This window comes from Leopardus geoffroyi, chromosome A2, assembly GCF_018350155.1.
Source record: "Leopardus geoffroyi isolate Oge1 chromosome A2, O.geoffroyi_Oge1_pat1.0, whole genome shotgun sequence".
In the NCBI taxonomy this organism is placed as follows: domain Eukaryota; kingdom Metazoa; phylum Chordata; class Mammalia; order Carnivora; family Felidae; genus Leopardus; species Leopardus geoffroyi.
Window position 1 is genome coordinate 109,540,007 of NC_059331.1, and position 23,943 is coordinate 109,563,949.

Consider the following 23,943-nt stretch of genomic DNA (forward strand, 5'->3'; position numbering starts at 1 on the left):
ATAGCTTACCCTTGGAATAATTAATAGCCAAATATAGGTAAATTCCTGTACTCCAACTTCATTTTAGGGAAATAATACAAACCATGGCACACTGTTTATATCACTAAAATGGATTCTCATTTACATCCTCTCATTTTAAAACTAACCAATGGAGATTGAGCCATAATTTATTGTGTTTGTGATCACCTTCTATCCGAAATAGGAAGCATTCTTCTGTTTTAACTGTCAATAATTCTATTACCAGTACCTCATATTCCTCAAAGTCCATCTATTCAAACTACTCTTCATAGATTATTTAACATCAGTCAAGCAATGAGTTACTGTAGTTATAACTTATTTCATGGGGTATTTTCTGACAAGCATAATACCTAATTATTCAGTAAGTATTTAATACATCAATATGCAATAAAAGCCAGTAAAACTTATACGGGTCCCAAAACATTTTTAGAACATGAAAAACAAAAAGGTAATCTGGATCATCTAAACATGAATGAATTATGTGAGATTCTAAAACAAGTTATTTTGTTAATTGAAATTTTCAAGGTATCAGTATAGCTGTGCAGGAAATTTATCACACAGGCCTAAAACGGCTGTCCTTACTTTTCTACCTCAATATGGGAAATTGGCTCTTACAGTATTCTCACTGAACAGTTAACCACTAAGTATGCCTCACTGTGCTCAGACTATCTGCATAAACAATATGGTTGAGGTTGGACAGCTACCTTCCTTCTGGGAATCTGGAATTTTTATACATGCTAAGGCAGAGGATCCCTATATGACCAACCCCAATAAATACCTTGGACACTAAGTCTCTGATGGTCTTCCCTGAGAAGAACCATCACACACATGTTGCTAAATTTTCATTGCTGGTGCGAGGAAGGGAATGCTCTGTGTGACCCTTCAGGGGAAGGTGAGAACTTCAGAGTACACATGTATACTTCCAGACTCTGCATGTGTTTCTCATATGACCCAGCTGTGAATCGTCCGTACTTCACTGTTGTCCATTTTAACCATGAGCCCAGCTACACACGGAATCACCCAAGTTCTTCCAGCAAATCTCCAAATAAACAAGTATTCTTACAGACCCCCAACACAGCAGGTTTCAGAAACCCTGATTCTTACCTGCTGATATGCTTCATAGATCACATCAAATAGAAAAGCCTGTGGCATTTCACTTGCTCTGTGTCTGGCACGTTCTAGTGAATGGTCTAAGCAACCATCAGCAGATGGACTGATTACAGTAGATACAAGAGGTCGAATTGCTCCTGCTGCCTGAAAAACAAACAGAGATCCAATTAACATTTGTTTCACCTAGAGCATATTTCACAATCAAACTCAACTTTCTCTCTTATTTTTGAGAGGTTTTATTTCTAATTTTAACAAGCAACCTCAAGAAAATATTTGAACAAGTGTTAATTTGGTTAATAAAACAGTATTTCACATCAAAAAATCTATTTCTTAATATTACAGTTCCAAGTAAGAGGTACAGATACTCTTTTCCATTGTAAGTTCGTATTTGTTTTTTATCACTAGCCGTGTAAGTCTTATACTAGATCAGAATGGTAAGATACAAGTGGCTGTTCCATGAACAAGAGAGAGAGAAGAATTAATGGGGAAAAACTAGAGAAGGATGACACATCATTATTTCTTAGTGGGCTTTCAAAAGATTTACCTTAAACACAGATAATGAAGGAAAGAGACCTATCTCCTAAGAAGGACAAAATGAGACTCAACCTGAGTAACAATGAATTTATGCCATACTCTAATTCCTGTAAAAAAAAAAAAAAATTCCCTTCAAACTATCTCAGCGCAATGTGCCCTCATGTAAAATAGCCATTGATTTCAATAGCTCTAATTAAACTGTCTCATTTATAGATGCATTTAAACATTACAAAAAGACACCTTCATATCTGACAATTTGTCCCTTTTATCTTTAAAAGTGTTTCATTGTAGTCTTGAAAGTCATTCCCAGACAACTGCTTTGGAGAAGTTGCTTTAAAATATAGTTCCTGTGGTAGGCCATTAACCAAACCTCCTCCGCAAGTTCCTATCTTCCACGTGACTAATACACAGATACTGCAGGCCATCAAATTGATACACCAACAAATTTGGACTTGAGAAGACTAGTATTTGTGCAAGATAAATAGTCCGTAAACTGGCTTATAAAATCCAAGAGACTGGCTGAAAATAAAAGCTAATGTGTGAGCCAAGTAGACAGTTTATAAACTGTCACAATTCCCAGAGACTTAAGTAGAAATTTGGAACCTTGGAATAAAAGCAAAAATGAGCACATTGCCAGGGCTGACAGGAAGGCAGTAATGTCCAAGTAGGTGCAAGTTCAGTAAGGAGCAAACCCAAGTCCTCAAGCCCAACACCTGTCAGTAAAGGTTAGAAGGCAAGAGAAACACATACACGTGTATGAGCACACACACAACTTTTTACAGGAAAAGTTCTATTTACATTCCAACTATGGACCAATAATCTTCTATACCAGGCCATGAAGCAAAAATTCTATTTAATATACAACATGAAACACAAAGCGTGAGCAAGAGGACCTCACCAGATTCTCTCTCCAGCCAAAGTAGTGAAAGTATTTTACTGCAACCATTTAAAGTCTTTGAAGGGCATGCAGCAAATGAAACATTTTTTTAAGAAAATCAACTAAATCTTGCTAAAAAGAGAGAGCTTTTGGTACTCAAGGCAAGATCTATTTCTTCCTTAATAATCCACCCAGCTTAGTGTGACTGAAGTTCCACTCGGAGTGGTATGGATGAAAAGATGGGCTCCCTCTCCCACTACCTCCCAGAAGGAAGGCAGAGTGTTAGAACTTCCTATCCCATTCAGCCCCAGGTCATAGAGGCTAAATTAAGGAAACTGCTAACAAGAGACTGCCGACTCCCTTCCAACCACATAGCCACAACTTGTGAATGGATTATCTACCACAGGCACAGTAGGTAGACAATGAATATTGGGCCCTGAATACCCTTAACCCCCAATCTCACTTAGGGCAGAGTTTTCACACCAGAAGAATAACAAGAGTCTTTGAATGTCTCCATGCACTACCCTACTTGTGAAATAGAAGATTCACTTAGAGAAACAAGACATCATGCCCCCACCCCCTACTCAAGTAGCAGTACAGGGATTTTTCAGGGACAGACAGGCTTTAAGAATAGAGCTATCAATCTCTCCCAAAAGGGAACTCACCTTATATGGAACTGACTGTGAGCAAATTTAAACCTTAGTGCACTCTCAAAAAAAAAAAAAAACAAAAAACAAAGACTATCATCACACTAAGCTATTTAGACTGGGGTGGTAGCTACAAGAGAGCAAAAAGCTAAACTGTTGGCAAGCCAGTTTACCAGGGACACCTTGGAAAGAGCCAGGTAACAGCAGCTGGCATGAAATCACAGCAAACTTCCAACATTGGCCTCAAAAACTACCATTGCAGAGGAGGCAAAGTGTAACTGAATCACACTGTAGAACATTTTATAACTCAGGCATTGTCAAGCAAGGAAAGGAAAGACAAAGAAATAGAGGAAGAAATAAGGAAGAAAAGAAAAAAGAAAGCAATTTGCAGGCAATGAATAGACTTTAGCAGTTGGGTGTGATATCAGAGACAGACAGTAAGAGATTACAAAACAAAGACAAAAAGAATCCTACTAAAACCACTCTCATTCCAGGGTGACTATATCCATGCCCAAGATTGCACACTCTGTGAAGTGATTTCAGAGACTTCACCTGGTATGGGGGGAGGGGGAGGGGAACATCACTGAAATAGACCAGCAAAGTCACATACAACAGCAACAGTAAGCCCTGAGGAAATGGGAGGGAGACCATCACCACCTAGAACTGATAAATTATCTCAAGGTCCACCAACCAATGACTGGATAAAGGAAATGTGGTATACACATCCACAAGAAAATATTTTTCAGCCTTAAGGAAAGGAAATTTCTATTTCTAACAACATGGATGGACCCTCAAGAACAATATGCTAAGCGAAGCAAGTCAGAAAAAGACCAATACATACGAAAAGACCAATCTCACCTACACATATAACCTAAAAAAAAAAAAAAGCCTCAAAGACACGTAAGATTAGTGGTGGCCAGAAGTGGGGGTACAGAAGGGCAAAACAGGTGAAGGCAGTCAAAAGGCATATCCAGTGACAAAATAAGAACTAGAGGTGTAAGGTACAGTATGGACTACAGCATCAAGTTGCTTAGAAATCTTAAAAATCCTAAGGATTCTGTAACCATGTGTGCTGACAGATGTTTACATTGCGCAATGATCACCAAAATAAAGTTAACAAATTTGAAACATTATCTTTTACCCCTGAAACTTATGTTGTACATCAATTATACCTCAAAAAAAAAATCTGTCAATAAATTTTAAATGTGAGAATTTCAAAAATGTGGAAGGTGAACATACTAAGAATGAATGCAAGAAGAAATTAGGAAAACAGAAGACACAATGAGATGAAAAGATACAGTATGAAACAGAGCAGGCAGGAGAAGCAATCCAAAGAGGGAAATTTATAGTGTATGTCTATACATAAAGAGATATTCTCAAGTCAAAAATGTTCTACCTGAAGACTTAACACTTCTAAAGTTTTTTCGGAAAAAAAAAAACTTAAACTAAATCAAGCCTAAGTAGTAAATAGAGACTAGGGCAGAAATAAATGAAAAAGAAAGTAGTAAAATAGAAAAAAAAAATCAATATCCAAAGTTAGTTCTTTGAAAGGATAAAGAAGATTGACACATCTTTTGCTAGACAAACCAAGGGAGAGGGAAGATTCTAATTAGTGTAATCAGGAATCAAACAATGACATTCTACCAACCTCACAGAAGAAATAAAAAACTATGAACAAGTATATTTCAGCAAAACAGATGAAATTTCAGTTTTCTAGAAAGACATCAACTACAAAAACAGATTCAATAACAATTTTTTTTCAATATATGAAATTTATTGTCAAATTGGTTTCCATACAACACCCAGTGCTCATCCCAAAAGGTGCCCTCCTCAATACCCATCACCCACCCTCCCCTCCCCTCCCACCCCCCATCAACCCTCAGTTAATAACAAACAATTTAAATATACCTGTACAATCAAGAAAGCTGAATTAGAAATTTTAATTTCTCACAAACAAAAGCCCAGGAGGCTTCACTGGTTATACAAAAAATCTTGAATACCCATTCCTCACATTATTCCAAAAAGTGACATAGGAGAGAATGCTTCCTAACTCACTCTGTAAGATGAGTATTGCCAAAACTAGACAAAAGACATCACAAAAAATAACGACAGACCAAAACCCCTGATGAATTCAGATGCCTAAATCTTCAACCAAATACTAACAACCAAATTTGGCAACCAAATGGGATTTATCCCATGAATGAAAAATTGATTCAATATACCAAAATATCAATGTCATATATCATATTAATTAAGGGCAAAAAAAAATAATAAACACCAACATGTCAACATATGCAGAAATAGTATCTGACAAAATGCAACACTCCTTCGTGAAAAAACCATGCAACAAATTAGGAACAGAACTTCCTCTAGCCAAAAAACGGCAACTGTGAAAAACCAATAGGTAACATCGTATTTGATAAAAACTCTGGATTTTCTCTTTAGCATCAGGAACAAAAATATATCCACTGTCACCACTTCTGTTAAACGTTGTACTGAAAGTTCTCGTCAGGAAAATTAGACAAGAAAATCCAATAAAAAGCATCCAGAAAGAGTGAAACTATCTCCATTTGCAGACAGTATTCTACAGAAAATCTGGATGAATTCCCTATAAAACTAGGAATAGACATATTTGACAAGAAAGCAGAGGACAAGATCAACATTAAATAATCACTTCTATCTCTATACTAGCAATAAACCATCAAAAACAAATACTTAATGTTTAACAAAGGAAGTTAAAATTTATTTTCTGAGAACTACAAAAAAATTTCCCAAGCTCCTATGTAAAAGCCAGTGTCTGAACCTATCCACTGGCACCCATCCCTTTCTCAAGTCTTTCACCAACAGTGTGCCTTCTATCCTGCTTCATCAATTTTTATTCCTTTACTGTCAACTATCTTCAGTAGCATCCAAGCAATCTTTGACATCTCCCGTCAAGTAAGCCTTTCTTTGATCACACCTATCTTCCAGCTATAACCAAATTACTCCTAGTGAGGTTCAAACAAAACTCCATTAAAGTAATTATCTGTATTCCTTAGAATCTCCAATGTCTGTCTCTTCTCCTGTTCTCTGCAATTGACTTCAATGAGGATTTTATCTCCCCCAATCCACAAAAATACATTTATAAATATCACCCATGACCCCCACGTGGCCAAATCCAATGGGTATCTCTGTCTTCAAGGGCATCTGTTCACCTGGCTTTCAGAAAACCTTCTCAATCATCTCACAAGCAGAGACCTCAAAGTTCTCTAGCTACCCTCATTCCATAAGTGACTTCATCAAGTCACAACATTTCACATACTATCTACATGAGAACTTCCAAAACTATACCTCCATCCTCAAACAATCTCTTCAGTTCCAGACTTTCAATATCCAAATACCCTATTTAACTTCTCAGATCAAGAGCTACACCTCAACTTTAACATACTGAGATCAGTTTTGGTTTCACATATACCACACAGTCCATGGCTGCTTTTCCATACACTTCCCATCTTCATCAAAGTCAACTCTATTCTTCTAGTTATTGTCAAAAACCTTGATCATCATTAATTTATCTCTTCTCATACTCCATTTGAATCGAATCCATGAGCAAGCCCATCACCTTCAAAATATACCATTTCAGCAGAGTTTTCACTTTCTGCACTACCACAATCTGAACCCAGCACCCATTCTCCCTCCCTCAGATCTCATACAGAAAACTAAGATCATAAGAGAAGACATTAGTATTTTTAACTACATTAAAATAAACTGGAAGAAAATGATTAGAAGCCACATATTGGCAGAATATTTGTGTGCCTAATATATAAGTAATTTGTAGAAATTCCTTTTTACTTAAAAAATAAAAGTAGGGACAAAAGACTTTCATGGGTAATTCAATGAGAACACATAAATCCTGTAAATACTGGGGAAAAAATGCCAAACCTATTAACAAAATACCAAATTAAACCACGAAGAGAAAGCATTTGCCACTAACTGGATTAGAAAAAAAGACCATCAACAATATTAAATGGTAAGGATATGGCTCTAGCTCAAACTCCTTTTATACCCTAGTGAGTAGAATTTATCCAAGTTCAGTAAGTAATTGAGCATCATCTGGTAAAGCTGGTGACATGCACGCATCTTGACTGTAATGAAATCCTTGGGTCATGTGCTTAAGACATTAATAGTAATGTTCATGCTAGTAATGCTTGCATTGGCAAAAATTAAAGAAAACATAGGTTCATCAACTACAAATAGATGAACTGTGATATAAAACAGTGATCATGAACATGTGATAGCTGCACAGATTCACATAAATACAATTCCCTAAAGGTATTTGGGGGGGAAAAAAAGTGCTGTCAAAATAAAAGCAAAAGAGAAGTTAATCATACAAATAATTATTTTTTTACAGGGATATGAAAAATCATACAAACCTACTATGCCCTTTAGGAATACATCCGACAAAAATGAAAACAAAACAAAACAAGAAAATAAAAACAAACTTCAGGATAATGTTTATCCATGTGGGGGAAATAACTAAGATCAGGGCAGGGATATGGTTTAAAAGTGACCAGTAATGTTCAGGGTGGTAGATACCTAAGTGTCCAAAGTGCTTTTCAAATTCTCCCTTTTTAATTTCTTTTTTTTTTTTTTTTTTTTTTATTTATTTTTGAGACAGAGAGAGACAGAGCATGAACGGGGGAGGGGCAGAGAGAGAGGGAGACACAGAATCGGAAGCAGGCTCCAGGCTCTGAGCCATCAGCCCAGAGCCCGACGCGGGGCTCGAACTCACGGACCGCGAGATCGTGACCTGGCTGAAGTTGGACGCTTAACCGACTGCGCCACCCAGGCGCCCCTCCCTTTTTAATTTCTAAGAGTACATTTGTGGACTCTCATTCTGACTACTAAAAACTTTTGAAGAGAAAAAATAACATCCATATCTGGGATGTAATTATGGTAGGACCGGTATACTCCAAGACTCAGTAAGGTTTAACTGGAAGCCTAGAGATCAGCTGTATAGTAGCACAATAGGAAGACCATTTAAAGCACAAAGTGACTACTAGTTTACTGAATAAAATACCCATAAAAAGGATAATATGTGGAAAAAAACTACCACTCATTCAACTATCTGGTTTAAACAAAGATGCTAATCCTGACAGGCATGCACTCCATAGCTGTTTCCATAGAAAGGGATGTTTGTTCAGAAACCTAACTCCTCATTTATGTGAATCTTTTCCGAAATTTAAAGTATCAAAATTAAGACACAAGTATGAACAAAGTCAGTTAGGTGCCTCTAAAATAGAGCTATTTGGGTAGTTTGTTACATGAAGCATAATTCCCAAGTTATCAAATACTCTGCCTCACTGGGAATTAGCCTAATAAGCCCTGAATGGAAGCTTAACAGCTCAGCACCACAGTGATTACTTGCCTCTCACGCTAATCTATCCAAGTATTTCCACAAGTCAATGCATGGAAATCACAGATACAAATCACACAATGTGGAAAAATGAACCCCACCTCTTCTGTTTACTTTTAGAAGCAAAATTCAACAATACTTATCCATACACAGAACAGGTGCTGACATGCATTCCCACTCGCCTATCTTCATTCAAGCTAATTATGACAACATACTATAGAAATCCTGACTATATAATTACAATTTCATTTAGCTGAGTTGTCTCTATTCTGAGACTACTTAATGAATGTTTACACAATCACATCTTCAAAGCTAATCATTGGGCATTATGAGATTGTAAGTATTTCATATTTTGATAATACAATAACTCCAATATCCTTTCATAAAAATAATTTATTCAATACAGAAATGCCAGTATTTTAGAAAAACTTACCCAAACTGCTCTATCACTCCATGTATCCCTAAAAAAAGGATATGTAGCATGAAGAAATAAAGCCCCCATTTGATATACTCAACTTTAATCCTGAAAATTAAAGCAGTACCATTTAACTTACATCTAATTTGATCAAAAGTATTCTGCTTGGATGTCCTGGGTGTTTAATAAGCCTTACTACATTTTAATCCCTAGGTATACCACCACCCCTTGATCTGCCTCCTTCTCTAACTTGATTTAGAGGTAATACATAAAATATACAGGAGTCACAGTTTTAGCTAAAGAAAACAAAAGCTTTTCACACAGTAGCCTTTTCACCATCAGTAACACATCAAGTTTTACCTCATTGCATAGTCAGGGAATAATTCACCACCTGCCCTGGGCACTTCAACTTTGTTAAAATAAGCCTCAACTTTGCCACTAAATACTCAGAAATCAGGCTTTCTCACATATCAAACTGCTTCTTTTAGACCCAAGTCTTAATACCAATGTTTCCCTCCAGTAAGATACAGAATCCAATGGCCCAGGAGCGCTTATTACCTGACCCCCCACGCAACACTGAATGAACTCTGACTTTCAATGCACTTGATCATGATCAAAACTAACCAATAGAGATCCAGTACAATTTACTGTTAGCCATGGTCAATTCTACCTAAGATTCTTTGTTTGGAAAATAACATCTGTCGAGTCGTTTAGCTCTTTAATAACAAGCCCAAAATACCTTGCATAAATATCCAATACTGGATAGTCAAACAGTTTATTTTTCCTGATACACACATATTAGCTTTTACTTCTCAAGTTTTCCTTAATCGTTACTGAGTACAGTCCTGCTGTAAAATACAAAGATTGTCCCCCCACAAACACACACACCGCCCCCCCCACCCTGACCCCGTCAGAATTTCTGTTTATTAGGTTACACTATTTCTCTTCAGAAAGGGACTCAACATATTTTCTAACTAATGATGCTAACCATCCTACAGGGCATGGGATAGCCCCCCCAACAGAAAGTACCTTACAAAAACATGTAAGATTGTGCCAAGTTTGAGAAATGCTGTGCCACTTCAGTATTCAGATACACAAAGAAACTCAGGTCTGGAAGTCTACTCTCAGATACAAAACTACCTGTTGCCTTAAATAGTGGAGAAACAACCCAATATAGTAAGTGTAGGGTACTTTTTGTTAGGTAAGCAGTAAGATGTACCTAAGGGTCAGGAGTTGATAAGATCACAAGCAGTTAAAATTCTTTAGGTCACTAATATTAACATGGATAGGTCTGCCAAATTCTGGAAAGCAATTCAGTGTCTGAAAAGGATGCTGAGGTCTGGGAGGGCAGGAGCATTTTAGAAGAGACGATGAGGTCTACTGTCAGGGAATGGCAAAGAAAAATTAAAGCATTCACAAGTACGCGTGTCGTATTACCCCTTGGCTCACATCATCCAATCAGGTCCAGCCAATCCAGTTCCTTAAACTCTTCCCCCGGCTCCCAACCTCTACTTCTTTCTCTATTTCAGTCTGCTTAAATAGACTTTGACCACTTCGCTAGATCATTGCATAGATCCCAAACTAATTTCAGTCCCCTCAATCTCCTGTACTCCATCTATCAAACCAGGGAGACAGCCATCTTTCTAAACTTCAAGTCTTAGGTTATTTCCCTTGGATGGAGGGAGGGGGAGATTTAATGGTTCCCCCCTGGTCTCCAAAAGCTAATTCAAGGAAAGAAATCAAGGAAGATTAATGAGTTCAAACCTACAGATTATTCCAGAGATGCTAAAAAAGGCAAATTTAAATGGTTCTGTTCAGTTGGAAGCTTAACATACAAGGTCTGCAATTATAGCAGAGAAGCTATAGCATGAGAGATTTCAGAGTAAATATGTCAATTTGGAGTTAAAACAGGTACATGCAAATGCTTTGTACCACGTCAAATAATCATCTCACAAACTTGCATGTTGTAGGATTCTTTTTATATAGTACTCTGGAAGAGACAAAAACAAAGGGACAGAACACCTATCAAGAATTGACCTGGATTAGGAAGAGAGCAAGGGTCTGAGTACCAGGCAGCAGCAGGAGGGAATTCTTTGGCGTGTTACAAAGTTCTGTTGTAATTGTAATCATCTATACAGGTATAAGCACTCAGACTGTATACCCTCCCAAAAGTGAATTTTACTGTGTAACAGTACTTTTCAATGTGAACATTACTTTTCAATTAAGTAATGTGAGCATCATTTTGATTGCTCAGAAGTACTTTGTTCAGTTATATAAGAAGTTAAAGAAAACATTTTGAGTATGGGAAGATATATCTGGAAAGAGTGGTCAAAAAAAAAAAAAACAGCAAAGATTGCAGTCACAGAAGACAAAGTAGAGAGAGCTGCAGAAGGAAGGTCTGGTTAACGTTGTCAATTTAGCTAAGACATTCTGTATAGGCTGCTTTGGTATAATATGATTCTTTCTAATGTCAGCCACCTGGACTTAGCACAACCCCCACAGCTCACAACCAGAATGCCCTTATTTTAGACACCAGACCCAAGTGGGATCCCCACATCACCAGCTCTGCTGACCTACTGGCTGCAAACCCAGAAGGTTCTCACAACCTCCAATGAAGTTCACCCAAAACTCCTAGAACTCAGGAAAATGATTAGAACTACATTTTGACAATGATTATTTATGATCACATGTGTATGACCAGGGATATGTATCAGACCAGATAAACGTAGAGAAACATGGGGTGAGGGCTTGCGAGTTCAGAACACAGCCTCTGCGGTGCCCTCTCCCCATGCAATCAGCACATCGCTGCTCAACCAGGTCGCTCCCCTGAGCTTCAGTGTCCAGGGTCTTCATTGGGATATAATTTTGTCAGTGTGAGTCACTGAATCATCGACCATGTGGTTCAACTCAGTCTCCAGCCCAATTACTCTCCCCCAGAGGTTGGGCTGGTTCAAAGTCTCAAACCTCCAACTGCCATTGGTAATGAGACACCATTAGTATTTCTGACAACCAGCCCAGATCCTGAGTGATCTCATTAGCATCATCTCAGGGGAGATGGAAGGGGATCATGAAAAACAAAAACCCTCCTCTATTACTTCGGAAATTCTAAATACTTCAATTCTTCCTTCAAGGAACCAGGTATAAAAGCCAGTCATCTTACTTATTTTATAACAGATTAAAACTGCACATATAGTTTGGGAGCTGAAAAATTACAGGTGACTTTGGACAGAGTAGTCAGAGGAGAAGAAGCCAGATCGCTGCACACTGAGGAGTCAACTTTTGCACTGAGGAGGTGCAAAAGAAGGAGCAATAAATGTGACCTGTTACTGTCAGAACTTGACAAGGGAGGAGAAGATAAAACATGATTAGAGATCCAAGAACACAGGGCTTTAATATGTGCAAGTAACTATGGAAATGTCTTCTCTCAGGAACACATTTTGAGGAGGTTGCCTTTCTGATGCACTATCATTTTCAAATTCATGTTATTACTGGCAGTTTTGTGTATATAACAGCTAGCTTATTAGTCCTAAAATGACTCTCTCACATTTCTATGTTCCAACTTATTTTACCCTGTCCAACATCTCCCTTATAACAATGTCCTCGTTACTACTTTTCCATCTCTGGACTTTTAATTATGCAGAAATATAAAAATAATTTATACTTAGTAAAAAACCTTTTTTTTTTTAATTTTTAATGTTTATTTATTACTGAGACACAGAGCACAAGCAGGGGAGGGACAGAGAGAGAGGGAGACACAGAATCCAAAGCAGGCTCCAGGCTCCGAGCTGTCAGCACAGAGCCTGACGCGGGGCTCGAACTCACAAACCCTGAGATCATGACCTGAGCTGAAGTCAGACGCTCAACCGACTGAGCCACCCAGGTGCACCAGTAAAAAACTTCTAATCTCAGGACTATGGCTGACAAATTATCTTGCAAAACCTCTTGCAATGTAAAAAAAAGTTCAGGAGAAAATGTTATTAATAGCTTTTTTCCCCAGTGTGACTCTTAAGGTTATTTGTTTTTAGTAATTTTTTAGGGGTGCCTGGGTGGTTCAGTTGGTTAAGCAGCAAAGTAGCCAACTCTTGGTTTCAGCTCAGGTCATGAACTCACAGTCATGAGATCGGGCCCCACATCTGGCTCCATACTGAGCATGGAGCCTGCCTTGAAATTCCATCTCCTCTTCTCTCTCCCCTTCTCTCTCTCTCTCTCTCTCTCTCTCTCAAAATAAATAACTAAACTTTAAAAAATCATTATTTTAGAACCGTGACTCATGAGATAACTACCTAGGACTAACATCACATACAGAATCCAAGGAAGACAGTGGAGATGCGTTGGGTTATTAAGAGGATTTAGTACAAACAAATGAGACAGAATGAGGAATTCTGTCCTGAGACTATGCTACCTAGTCCACAAGAACTGTGGTCCTCACATTAAGATCCAGGTAACCATTTAAAAGGTAAGCCAGATAAAGCACAATAACCAGTGCATTAAGATTATACAAAATTGTCTGTCTATCCTGGCTTGTATTCTGATGGGGAGGGGAACCTTCCCTGAGAAGCCCTAACTGTCATCTAGACTTAATGGGAGTTCAGAGTTTGGTTTAACATGACCATAAGGTGGATAAAACCTCAAGCCAAAAATTAACATAATATGAATCCAAAATGGTAAAGCCCTCAGGATCCCTGGCAGAACAAAAATCTGCTTCAAAAACACATCTTCATCCCATGCCCAAAGGATTCCTACTGATAAAGTCCTGCCAAACATGGGACTACAATACAAACTGCTCAACAGAGGAAGAAACAAATCTTGAATAAAAGTGGAGAAATGAAGAAGTTAAGAACTACGAAGAATTACATTAGCTACAATAAATTAAATATTTATATTTAAGTACTGAAAGAATATAAAATCGTGAAAAAAAAGGGGGGGGGGGCAATGACAGCTGAAAAGGACCAAATCAAACTCCTAGGAAGTCAAATTTTGATTGTGAAAATATTTCAACAAGAGATTATATTAGGACTAATATAAATGAAAACCAAGGCTACTCAGAAAACACCACTCCCCCCACATACACACACACGCGCATGCGCCAGAAAAAAAAATGATCTTATGAGGACAGGGGAAGGTTTACCACACATACAGTGATGCATAAGTAGAAGGGAGAAAAAGCTGTAGGGTCAGAAATGGGGCAAAGTCAATATTTAAAAGTTAATGATATGGAAGGCTCTAGAATTGATAAGATATTAAACAAACTGCATGAATAAATCCTAAGCAAGGGAGGAAAAAGATATTCTTATCTAGTCACACCATAGAGACAATGCACAATACCTTTGAAAAATAAGTGAGTTTAAAATCAACCTGGCAGACACTATGTAGCTAAGATGCCAACTTAGCAGGATGACCCTAGACTTGACTTATCCCTTGAACACAGCTACATTATTGTCATATCATACCCCGGAAAGTGACTTGAGTACTGACAGAACAGACTGTACAACTAGAGGGATAGAAGAGGCCACACAGAGGAAGGTATGAAGTATGGAGACATGGTTTGGGGAAGAAACCTATCGTGGGTGCTGCAGAGGGAAAGGAGTCCTGGCCACAAAGAAAGCTAAGAGAAAGAGAGAGATCGGAGTGCACGTGGGTACACTCAGGAGAACTCTTCTCCAAAGCCATTAGCTGGGAAAACGAGAGAGGCTGATTTTCTTGAGTTTCACCAGCAGGTCTCAAAGCCAGGAGTTTTAGTGGTTGGCAGGTTTGGCTGGGAAAGAGGCCTGAGAACACTGCCCTGCTCCTGGAAAGAAGGCAGGCGAACCATCCGGGAAAGACTGCATGATCTCAGGGTTGCCTAAAGTGCTTGGGAAGAGACCGTTCACTCTTCCACTGTCTCTTAGAGGTGGTGTTCACAGAAACGCCTGTCTGGGGACAAAAGAGCAGGCAGCCAGCACTTCCCTCCCCTGCCCCTCAGCATAGGCGCAGAGACACCTGCTGAGGGCAGCTAACCCAGACACTGGCTGCTTAGCCTGCGTCGCTACAAACCCCATGCCCCTGTGCTCTGGCTTACCTGCCCTTCTCAGTCAAACCTACATCTGTCCCAGAGTGGCAAGACCCTCCCCAGAAGACTAGTGCAGGCCCCCTAATACAGCACATCCTTAAAGTTTGCAGTTTAAAAGTCATCATTAAAAACAAATATTAAAAAAAAAAAAAAAAAAAAAAAGGCATCAGGCTTGACTGGGATAGAGCCCAAAGGACAATGTACTGTTCCAGGTGGGCAAGCAACCTGGAGACAGACTGTGTGACATCAGCAATCCGAAAGATGCCTGGGACGCTTATAGGGAAGTTACTTGATATTCTGGGGGGGGGGGGGGGGTTCCCTGACAGCAGCAAGCACAGAGACTCCTCTCCATGGACACAGGAACTGGCTGGTGCCATCTCCCTCCATGAACCCTCAGCATAAACCAGCTTCGCTAAAGAGCACAGGGCCAACCAGATTCACTCAACAACATACCACTGGCAGCCTCACCAGCTTAAACCAAGTCCTGACACACCAGGACTCTGCTGGTCCTCCTTTTCTCAGACAAGCATGCCTAAGGCCTAGCACAGCAGACCCCTTCACCAGAAGATCAGCAGAAACCTGCGCTCACACCATGTCTTCCAACCAGAGAGTTCTGCAAGGCTTCAAGTCAAGAGGAAGGAGCATCGAATCTCATTTAACAAGCAGACCAGACCACACCTAGTTAAAACTCACTACACTCTGGCCAATATCCAAACATTGCATGCTACAGACAAGGAAACCCTTTGCAAATGACTGGCCTGAGCAATAGAGCAGCCAAAGCACAGCAGCAGACTACATGCAGCATACACCACAGACAGGGCCTGAAGCGCCAGGCCCTGAACACTTTATGACCTCTCCTTCATAAAGCCATTATTCTCAGGAACAGGAAACCTAATAGGATTTTCCAACACAGAGAGGACGACAGAGACTTCGACAAAATGCCAAGATGGAGGGGGAACTCATCCCCTAAGAAAGAACAAGGAAAGATCCAGCCAGAGATCTAGCTGATACAAGTAATGTGCCTGATGGAGAATTTAAAGTAACAACCACAAGGACACTCACTGAGATTGAGAAGAAGAGGAGGACATCAGGAAGACCCTTACCACAGAGATAAAAGAGCTCAAAACCAATCAGGCAAAAATGAAAACTCCAACAACGGAGATTTGAAACAGACTGGATAGAATGACAAGGATGAAAGAAGCAGAGGAATGAGTAAGTCATATAGAAGAGAAAATTATGAAAAATAATGAAGTTGAACGAAAGGGAGAATGAATTATGCAACACGCAAGTAGACTTAGGAACTCAGTGACTCCATCACATACAGTAATATTTGTATAAAAGGAGTCCCAGAGGACGAGAGAGAAGAGGGGGCAGCAGGTTTATTTCAGGAAATAAGAAGTAAAAACTTTCCTATTCTGGGGAAGGAAACACATAGATATCCTAATCCGGAAGGCATAGAGAACTCCCATTAAAATCAACAAAAGCAGGTCAATACCAAGACATATCGTAGTTAAATTTGCTAAATATAGAGAAAAAGAAAACATCCTAGAAGCATCAAGACAAAAGAAGTCCTTAACTTCCAAGGGAGACCCATAGCGCTAGCTGCAGATCTCTGCATAGAAACTTGGCAAGCCAGGAGGGAGTGGCATAAAATATTCATTGTGCTGGTTGAGAAAAATCTGCAGCCAAGAATACTCAACACAGCAGGCTATCATTCAGAATAGAAGGAAAGATAAAGAGTTTCCCAGACAAACACAAACTAAAGGTGTTTGTGACCACTAAACCAGCCCTGTAAGAAATACTGAGTCGAAAGTAAAGACCAAAAGTAACAAAGATACTTCAGAAATGACAAAACAAGTAATAAAATGATACTAAATACGTATCTATCAATAATTACTCTGAATGTAAAGGGACTCCAGTCGAAAGACACAGTGTGTCAGAATGGATTAAAAAAAAAAAAAAACAGAACCCATCTATATGCTGCCTATGAGAGACTTATTTTAGACCTAAAGACACCTGAAGATTTCAAGAGAGGGGCTGAAGAAACATTTACCATGCAAATGGACATCAAAAGAAACCCAGACTAGCCATATATATACAGGTAAACATTTTTTTTTTTAATTTTTGAGAGAGACAGAGAGACAGAGACAAAGCACAACCAGGAGAGGGGCAGAGAAAGAGGGAGACACAGAATCTGAAGCAGGCTCCAGGCTCTGAGCTGTCAGCACAGAGGGCGACTTGGGGCTCTAACTCACAAGATAAAGATCTGAGCCAAAGTTGGATATCTAACCAACCGAGCCACCAGGTGCCCCCAAACAAACTACATTTAAACCAAAGACTATAACCAGAGATGAAGAAGGGCACTACATCATAACAAGCGGAACTCCTGCCAACTGTAAATTGAATTCCAACATGGAATACCAAAATATATAAAACAGTTAACGACAAACATAAAGAAACTCATTGATAATAATACAGTAATAGCAGGGGACTTTAACACCTCATTTACATCAATGGACACATCATCTAAGCAAAAAATCAACAAGGAAACAGTGGCTTTGAATGACACACTGGACCAGATGCACAAAACAAATATATCAGAACATTTCATTCTAAAGCAGCAAAATACATCTTCTTCTCAAATACACATGGGACATTCTCCAGCAAAGATCACATACTAGGTCACAAATCAGGCTTCATCACATACAAAAAAAAGTAAGATTGTACCATGCATCTTTTCTGGCCACAGCACTATGAAACTTGAAGTCAATCTCAAGAAAAAAATTGCAAAGACCAAAAAAAAACATGGAGATTAAACAACTAAAGAATGCTACTAAAGAATGAATGGGTCAACCAAGAAATGAATGAAGAAATAAAGAAAATAAAAAAAAAAAATAAACATGGCAACAAGTGAAAATGAAAACACAATGGTCCAAAACTTCTGGGATGCAGCAAAGGCAGTCATAAGAGGGAAGTATACAGCAATACAAGCCTACCTCAAGAAACAAGAAAAATCTCAAAAAACCTGACCTTACACCTGGAGGAGCTATAAAAAGAACAAACGAAGACTAAAGCCAGTAGAAGAAGGGAAGTAATAAAGATTAGAACAGAAATAAATGATATAGAAAGTGAAAAAAATATTTAGATCAATGAAACCAGCTGTTTACTTGAAAAAATAATACCAATATGCCCCCTAAAAGAGAAAGAACCCCAATAAACAAATAATAAGAGGAGAAATAACATCCAACACAATAGAAATACATACAATTACAAGATTATAGTATGAAGAATTATATTCTAACAAATCAGACTACTTGGAACAAATAGATAAATTTCTAGAAACATAAAATATCAAAACTGCAGCAGGAAGAAATACCAAATTCGAATAGACCAATATCCAGCAAAGAAACTGAATCAGTAATCAAAAATCCCCAACAAACCAAATCCAGGGCCAGATGGCTTCCCAGGGGAATTCTACCTAACATTTAAAGAAGAGTTAATACCTATTCTACTCAAACTTTTCCAAAAAATAGAAATTAAAAGAAAACTTCCTAACTCATTTTAGAGGCAGCATTACCCTGATTCCAAAACCAGACAAAGATTCCACTAAGAAAGAGAACTAGAGGCCAATATCCCTGATGAACATGGATGAAAGAATTCTCAAATATATTATATGTATATATATGTGTGTGTGTGTGTGTGTGTATATATATATATATATATATATATATGCAAATTGAATCTACAGGATGTTGAAATAATCATTCATGGGGTGCCTACATGGCTCAGTCAACTGAACACCCAATTCTTAATTTTGGCTCAGGTCATGATCCCAGAGTCTTGGGATCCAGCCCCGTGTTGGACCCTACAATGAGCATAGAGCCTAAGATTCTCTCTCTCTCCTTCTCTCTCTGCCCCTCCCCTGTGGTTGCTCTATCAACATAAATAAATATCAAAAAAAAAAAAAAAAAAAGTATTTCACCTATCTGTATTAAACTCATTTCCTACTTTCTTGAAAATTATTCCTTAACACCATCCAAACAAGACATCACTTCCATTGTTTTAAATGTTTATTTTTGAGAGAGACAGAGAGAACACAAGCATGAGCCAGAGAGGAGCAGAGAGGGGGACAGAAGATCCCAAGCAGGCTCTGTGCTTACAGTCGAGAGCCCCATGTGGGACTCAAATTCACAAACCGTGATATCATGAATTGAGCCAAAGTCAGATGCTTAACCAAATGAGTCACTCAAGCGCCCCACAAGACATTATTCCTAGAAGACATCAAGTTCCTGAAGCTTCAAAATAAATAGTGAAGATTTTGCTTAAAACTAGCTTCTTAATTTAATCAAAGTTTCACAGATTTCATTAAAATAGCATGTATGATTTAATCATGTGCATAATACATAAAAGTTATTCTATTAACATTCATTATAAAGAGTCAAAGAATTCCAACACATCTGCAACAACAACAACAAAAAAAAACAGTAAATGCTATGCATGTTTATGTTTTATTAAGTCACCAGTTAAACCAGAATATCTTAGCTTACTATTAACTGCAGCAGGAGAGTCCTCTTAACTTTCAGACCTATTACCACAAGTATCACTTTATGGACAATCTTAGAAATAAGATCTCAAAAAAAAATAATCAGCAAAAAATTCCAAATGTGTAATTTGTATTGTGAGCTTGAATGATATTTTTCCAAAAGGTAACATAGCCAAAGATCTCTAATTTTATTTGCCTTATAGTATAAATTTTTCATTATCTGCCCCACCTATACAGTGCTCCCTAGGAACTTGCTCAAATTTGTCAAGTTTCACTCTAATTATTCAGTGTTATAAATCCTGTGCCCTTTTCTTCCTCTTCATTTCACTTCTAACTGATCATCTTGCATCTACTACAGTAAAGGAGCCTGGAGAACAGGAAGGAGTCACAGAAGAAATAGGAGGGCCCTGACCAAGTTTTGAGGTCAACTAATGTACCTCTATGATCATTTTCACTCCATTAACACTACATCAAGCTACCATTTTTAAGTTACACTGAAGAAAAATGTTTTATTTGATTGATGGAATTCTTATACATGTTTAAAAGGAATTCATGGGGTGCCTGGGTGGCACAGTCGGTTAAGCGTCCGACTTGAGCCAGGTCACGATCTCGCGGTCCGTGAGTTCGAGCCCCGCGTCAGGCTCTGGGCTGATGGCTCAGAGCCTGGAGCCTGTTTCCGATTCTGTGTTTCCCTCTCTCTCTGCCCCTCCCCCGTTCATGCTCTGTCTCTCTCTGTCCCAAAAATAAATGTTGAAAAAAAAAAATTTTTTTTTAAATAAATAAAAAATAAAAATAAAAGGAATTCATGCTGCAGGGAGATGAGATAAAATTACCACCAACTTCCTGACAAAATTGCAGTTACATATAGATCACTGAAGACAAATCAAATACTATCTTTTCCAGATTGGTATTTTTTAACTCACCATCCATATGGCTAAGAAGGCTTAGAGGACTCCTTCCATTGGTCTACAATCCTACATGTTGTAATTCATCTTAATACCTTTTTTATTTTTAAAAACTTAACACCTAATTTCCAATAGTAAAAAACCCCACAGGCATTAGCACCTGCATTGTTTTAAATGTTTATTTAAAGAGACAGAGAAACAGAGAGACAACTAGAGGAGGCACAGAGAGACAGGGAGAGAGAGCATCCCAAACAGGCTCCACACTCAGCACAGAGCCTGACTCAGGGCTCAAACTCATCACTATGAGGTCATGCATGACCTGAGCCAAAATCAAAAGTCAGCCATTCAACCAACTGAGCCACCCAGGCACTCCATCGTCTGTATTTTTACAAGTAAGGAAAGTAAAGAAAATGGTCTCGACGAGGTTGAGAAAGTTGCACATACACCATGAATTAAAAAATGTTTAAGAGGGGCCTAGGCATGTCCAGCTCCATAGCTTATTGCTATTATGCTATACCAACTGTGTACAACACGTTGCACTGTCTCAAATTTAGACTAGAAAACTATTACCTTATTTTTAGGATTTTTATCTACTAATATAAGAACAAAACAAAGATGTTCTAGACATTACCAAAGGTCTTTTGCTATCCTGTCTTCTTTGGTGAAATATCACAAAGAATTCTGTGTCATCTTAAAATGTTTCACTTTAAAGGGTGTGAAAATCTTGCCTAGTTATTCAAGCTGGAAAGTAAAACAGTTCCGGAAAGTCAAAACACAATGTGCATGTGATCAGCCAAATTTTTGATAATCATGTGTGTCCTAGACTTGATAATTTTCTTAGGTATTTTCAGTTAAGTGTACATTGCTTCTCATTTATTCAAGGTGCATACATAGCCATACCCTGAAGACCTTATTACATTTTTCTCCAAAAAGCTCATGTTATGATGAGGCACTGGACTGTAAGAAAAAATAAATTCCGGTACAGTCTCATGACCCACAACACTTCAAGCTTCCTGAAAAAAAATTTAGCAGGATGCTTTTAAGTCATCATGCCTGTTTCATATAGACATTTAAATAGGATTTCATCAAAATCCAGCAATACAACATTTGCTATCGTATTTGCATCTTTTATCCACCTTCAGAAGTATAAACACTTACCCCATATTCCTTAGCAGCTGTGACAACCTTAAGAAGGACATCTTCTTCAACAAATGGTCTCACAGCATCATGGATTATCACAACTTCTGGCTTAGACAGTTTAGAGTCAGGCTGGTCCTCTGCCAGTGCTTTGAGTCCATTGAAAATTGACCTGTGACGGGTCACTCCAGCTTCAACCAGAGAGATGCGTTGATGCTGGTACTTATGAATGATACCCTTCATTGCTTCCATGTTCTCTCCAGTTACTGCAACAATAATGTCCTTTATCCAACATACTCTAAAAGGAAAGAGTACATACATTTAATATAAAGAGAGCCTTATACGAGTTAAGCTAGTAACAAAACTGAATTAGTAAGCACTACTGTAACTTCATAGGGCTATCAAAAACTGAAAGTTAAATCAGTTTTATGCATTTTATTGTGTCTAGTAAAAAGATTGTTAATCAGTGAATATTTCACACTATAGATAGTAACAGATGTAGTTAATGTTTTATACTCCATAGTCAAATTTTATCTATATAAATACTATACAATAGATATGGATTCCAAAGTTTGGATTCTATTATCAGTACATTGAGATAAAAGAATGCAGTAATAGTCCTTTAAATTGATTTTTTTCCAAATCATTTGTTCAATAAAATAGGAACAAGTCAAAGCAGTTTTGAATACCAGAATTTCTGTCTCTCTCAAGAAATCCATCAAATCACTAACACAGCTGCATAACTCTGCCTACATCCAAGTGAAACATCATGTCTTAAATGGGATACTAAGATTATATCAAGTTCAAAATGATAAACTTTGTAATAAAATATTTAATTAAAGAATTGACCTATTGAGTCACACAAAGTATTAAACAATTTTTCTGTTGTAAAATATTTTTTTAAACACTTACTGACATTTTGCACTGCATACTCCATAGCATTGAGTGGCAACTGCATTAGATTTTGGCAGACTTCTTGAACACCAGCACTAACAGAGCTTGAGGTCATTATAGACTCTATGTTCCACATAGAGCCAACAGGCTCAGACCAGGCAAACTGCCTCCGACCCACGATACCAACTCTGAATAAAGGTCACTTTAAAATTAATTATTATTATTTTTTTTAATTTACATCCAAGTTAGTTAGTATATAGTGCAATAATGATTTCAGGAGTAGATTCCAGTGATTCATTCCCTATGCATAACACCCAGTGCTCATCCCAACAAGTGTCTTCCTTAATGCCCCTTACCCATTTAGCCCATTGCCCCTCCCACAACCCCTCCAGTAATGCTCTGTTTGTTCTCCATATTCAAGAGTCTCTTATTTTTTGTCCCCCTCCCTTTGTATTGCTTTCGCTTCCCCTCTCTTGTGTTCATCTGTTCTGTGTCTTAAAGCCCTCATATGAGTGAAGTCATATGATACCTGTCTTTCACTAATTTAGCTTAGCATAACACCGTCTAGTTCCATCCATGTAGTTGCAAATGGCAAGATTTCATTCTTTTTGATTGCTGAGTAATACTCCGTTGTGTATATATACACCACATCTTCTTTATCCATTCATCCCTTGATGGACTTTTAGGCTCTTTCCATACTTTGGCTATTGTTGATAGTGCTGCTATAAACACGGGGGTGCATGTGTCCCTTCGAAACAGCACACCTGTATCTCATGAATAAGTGCCTAGTAGTGCAATTGCTGGGCCATAGGGTACTTCTATTTTTAGTTTTTTGAAGAACCTCCATACTGTTTTCCAGAGTGGCTACACCAGCTTGTATTGCCACCAACAATGCAAAAGAGATCCTCTTTGTCCACATCCTCGCCAGCATCTGTTGTTGCCTGAGTTGTTAATGTTCGCTATTCTGACAGGTGTAAGGTAGTATCTCATTGTGGTTTTGATTTGGATTTCCCTGATGATGAGTGACGTTGAGCATTTTTTCATGTGTAGGTTGGCCATCTGGATGTCTTCTTTGGAGAAGTGTCTATTCATGTCTTTTGCCCATTTCTTCACTGGATCATTTGTTTTTTGGGTGTTGAGTTGGATAAGTTCTTTGTAGATTTTGGATACTAACCCTTTATCTGATATGTCATTTGCAAATATCTTCTCCCATTCTGTCACTTACCTTTTAGTTTTGCTGATTGTTTCCTTCACTGTGCAGAAGTTTTTATTTTGATGAGGTCCCAATAGTTTATTTTTGCTTTGGTTTCCCTTGCCTCTGGAGACATATTGAGTAAGAAGTTGCTGCGGCCAAGTTCAAAGAGGTTTTTGCCTGCTTTCTCCTTGAGGATTTTGATGGCTTCCCGTCTTACATTTAGG

General features: G+C 38.2%; 1 protein-coding gene across 3 annotated transcripts in view; it reads right to left on the reverse strand.

Moving 5' to 3' along the window:
• The window catches only part of CRPPA (CDP-L-ribitol pyrophosphorylase A), a 318,326-nt gene that overhangs the window by 277,425 nt on the left and 16,958 nt on the right, over positions 1 to 23,943 (reverse strand). For all 3 annotated transcript variants that reach the window (XM_045494985.1, XM_045494987.1, XM_045494986.1), the window contains exons 2-3: positions 21,652 to 21,928; positions 1,123 to 1,272 (exon numbers count right to left, since the gene is read on the reverse strand). In XM_045494985.1, the coding sequence (XP_045350941.1) occupies positions 1,123 to 1,272; positions 21,652 to 21,928 (427 nt within the window). The remainder of the gene's footprint in view (positions 1 to 1,122; positions 1,273 to 21,651; positions 21,929 to 23,943) is intronic.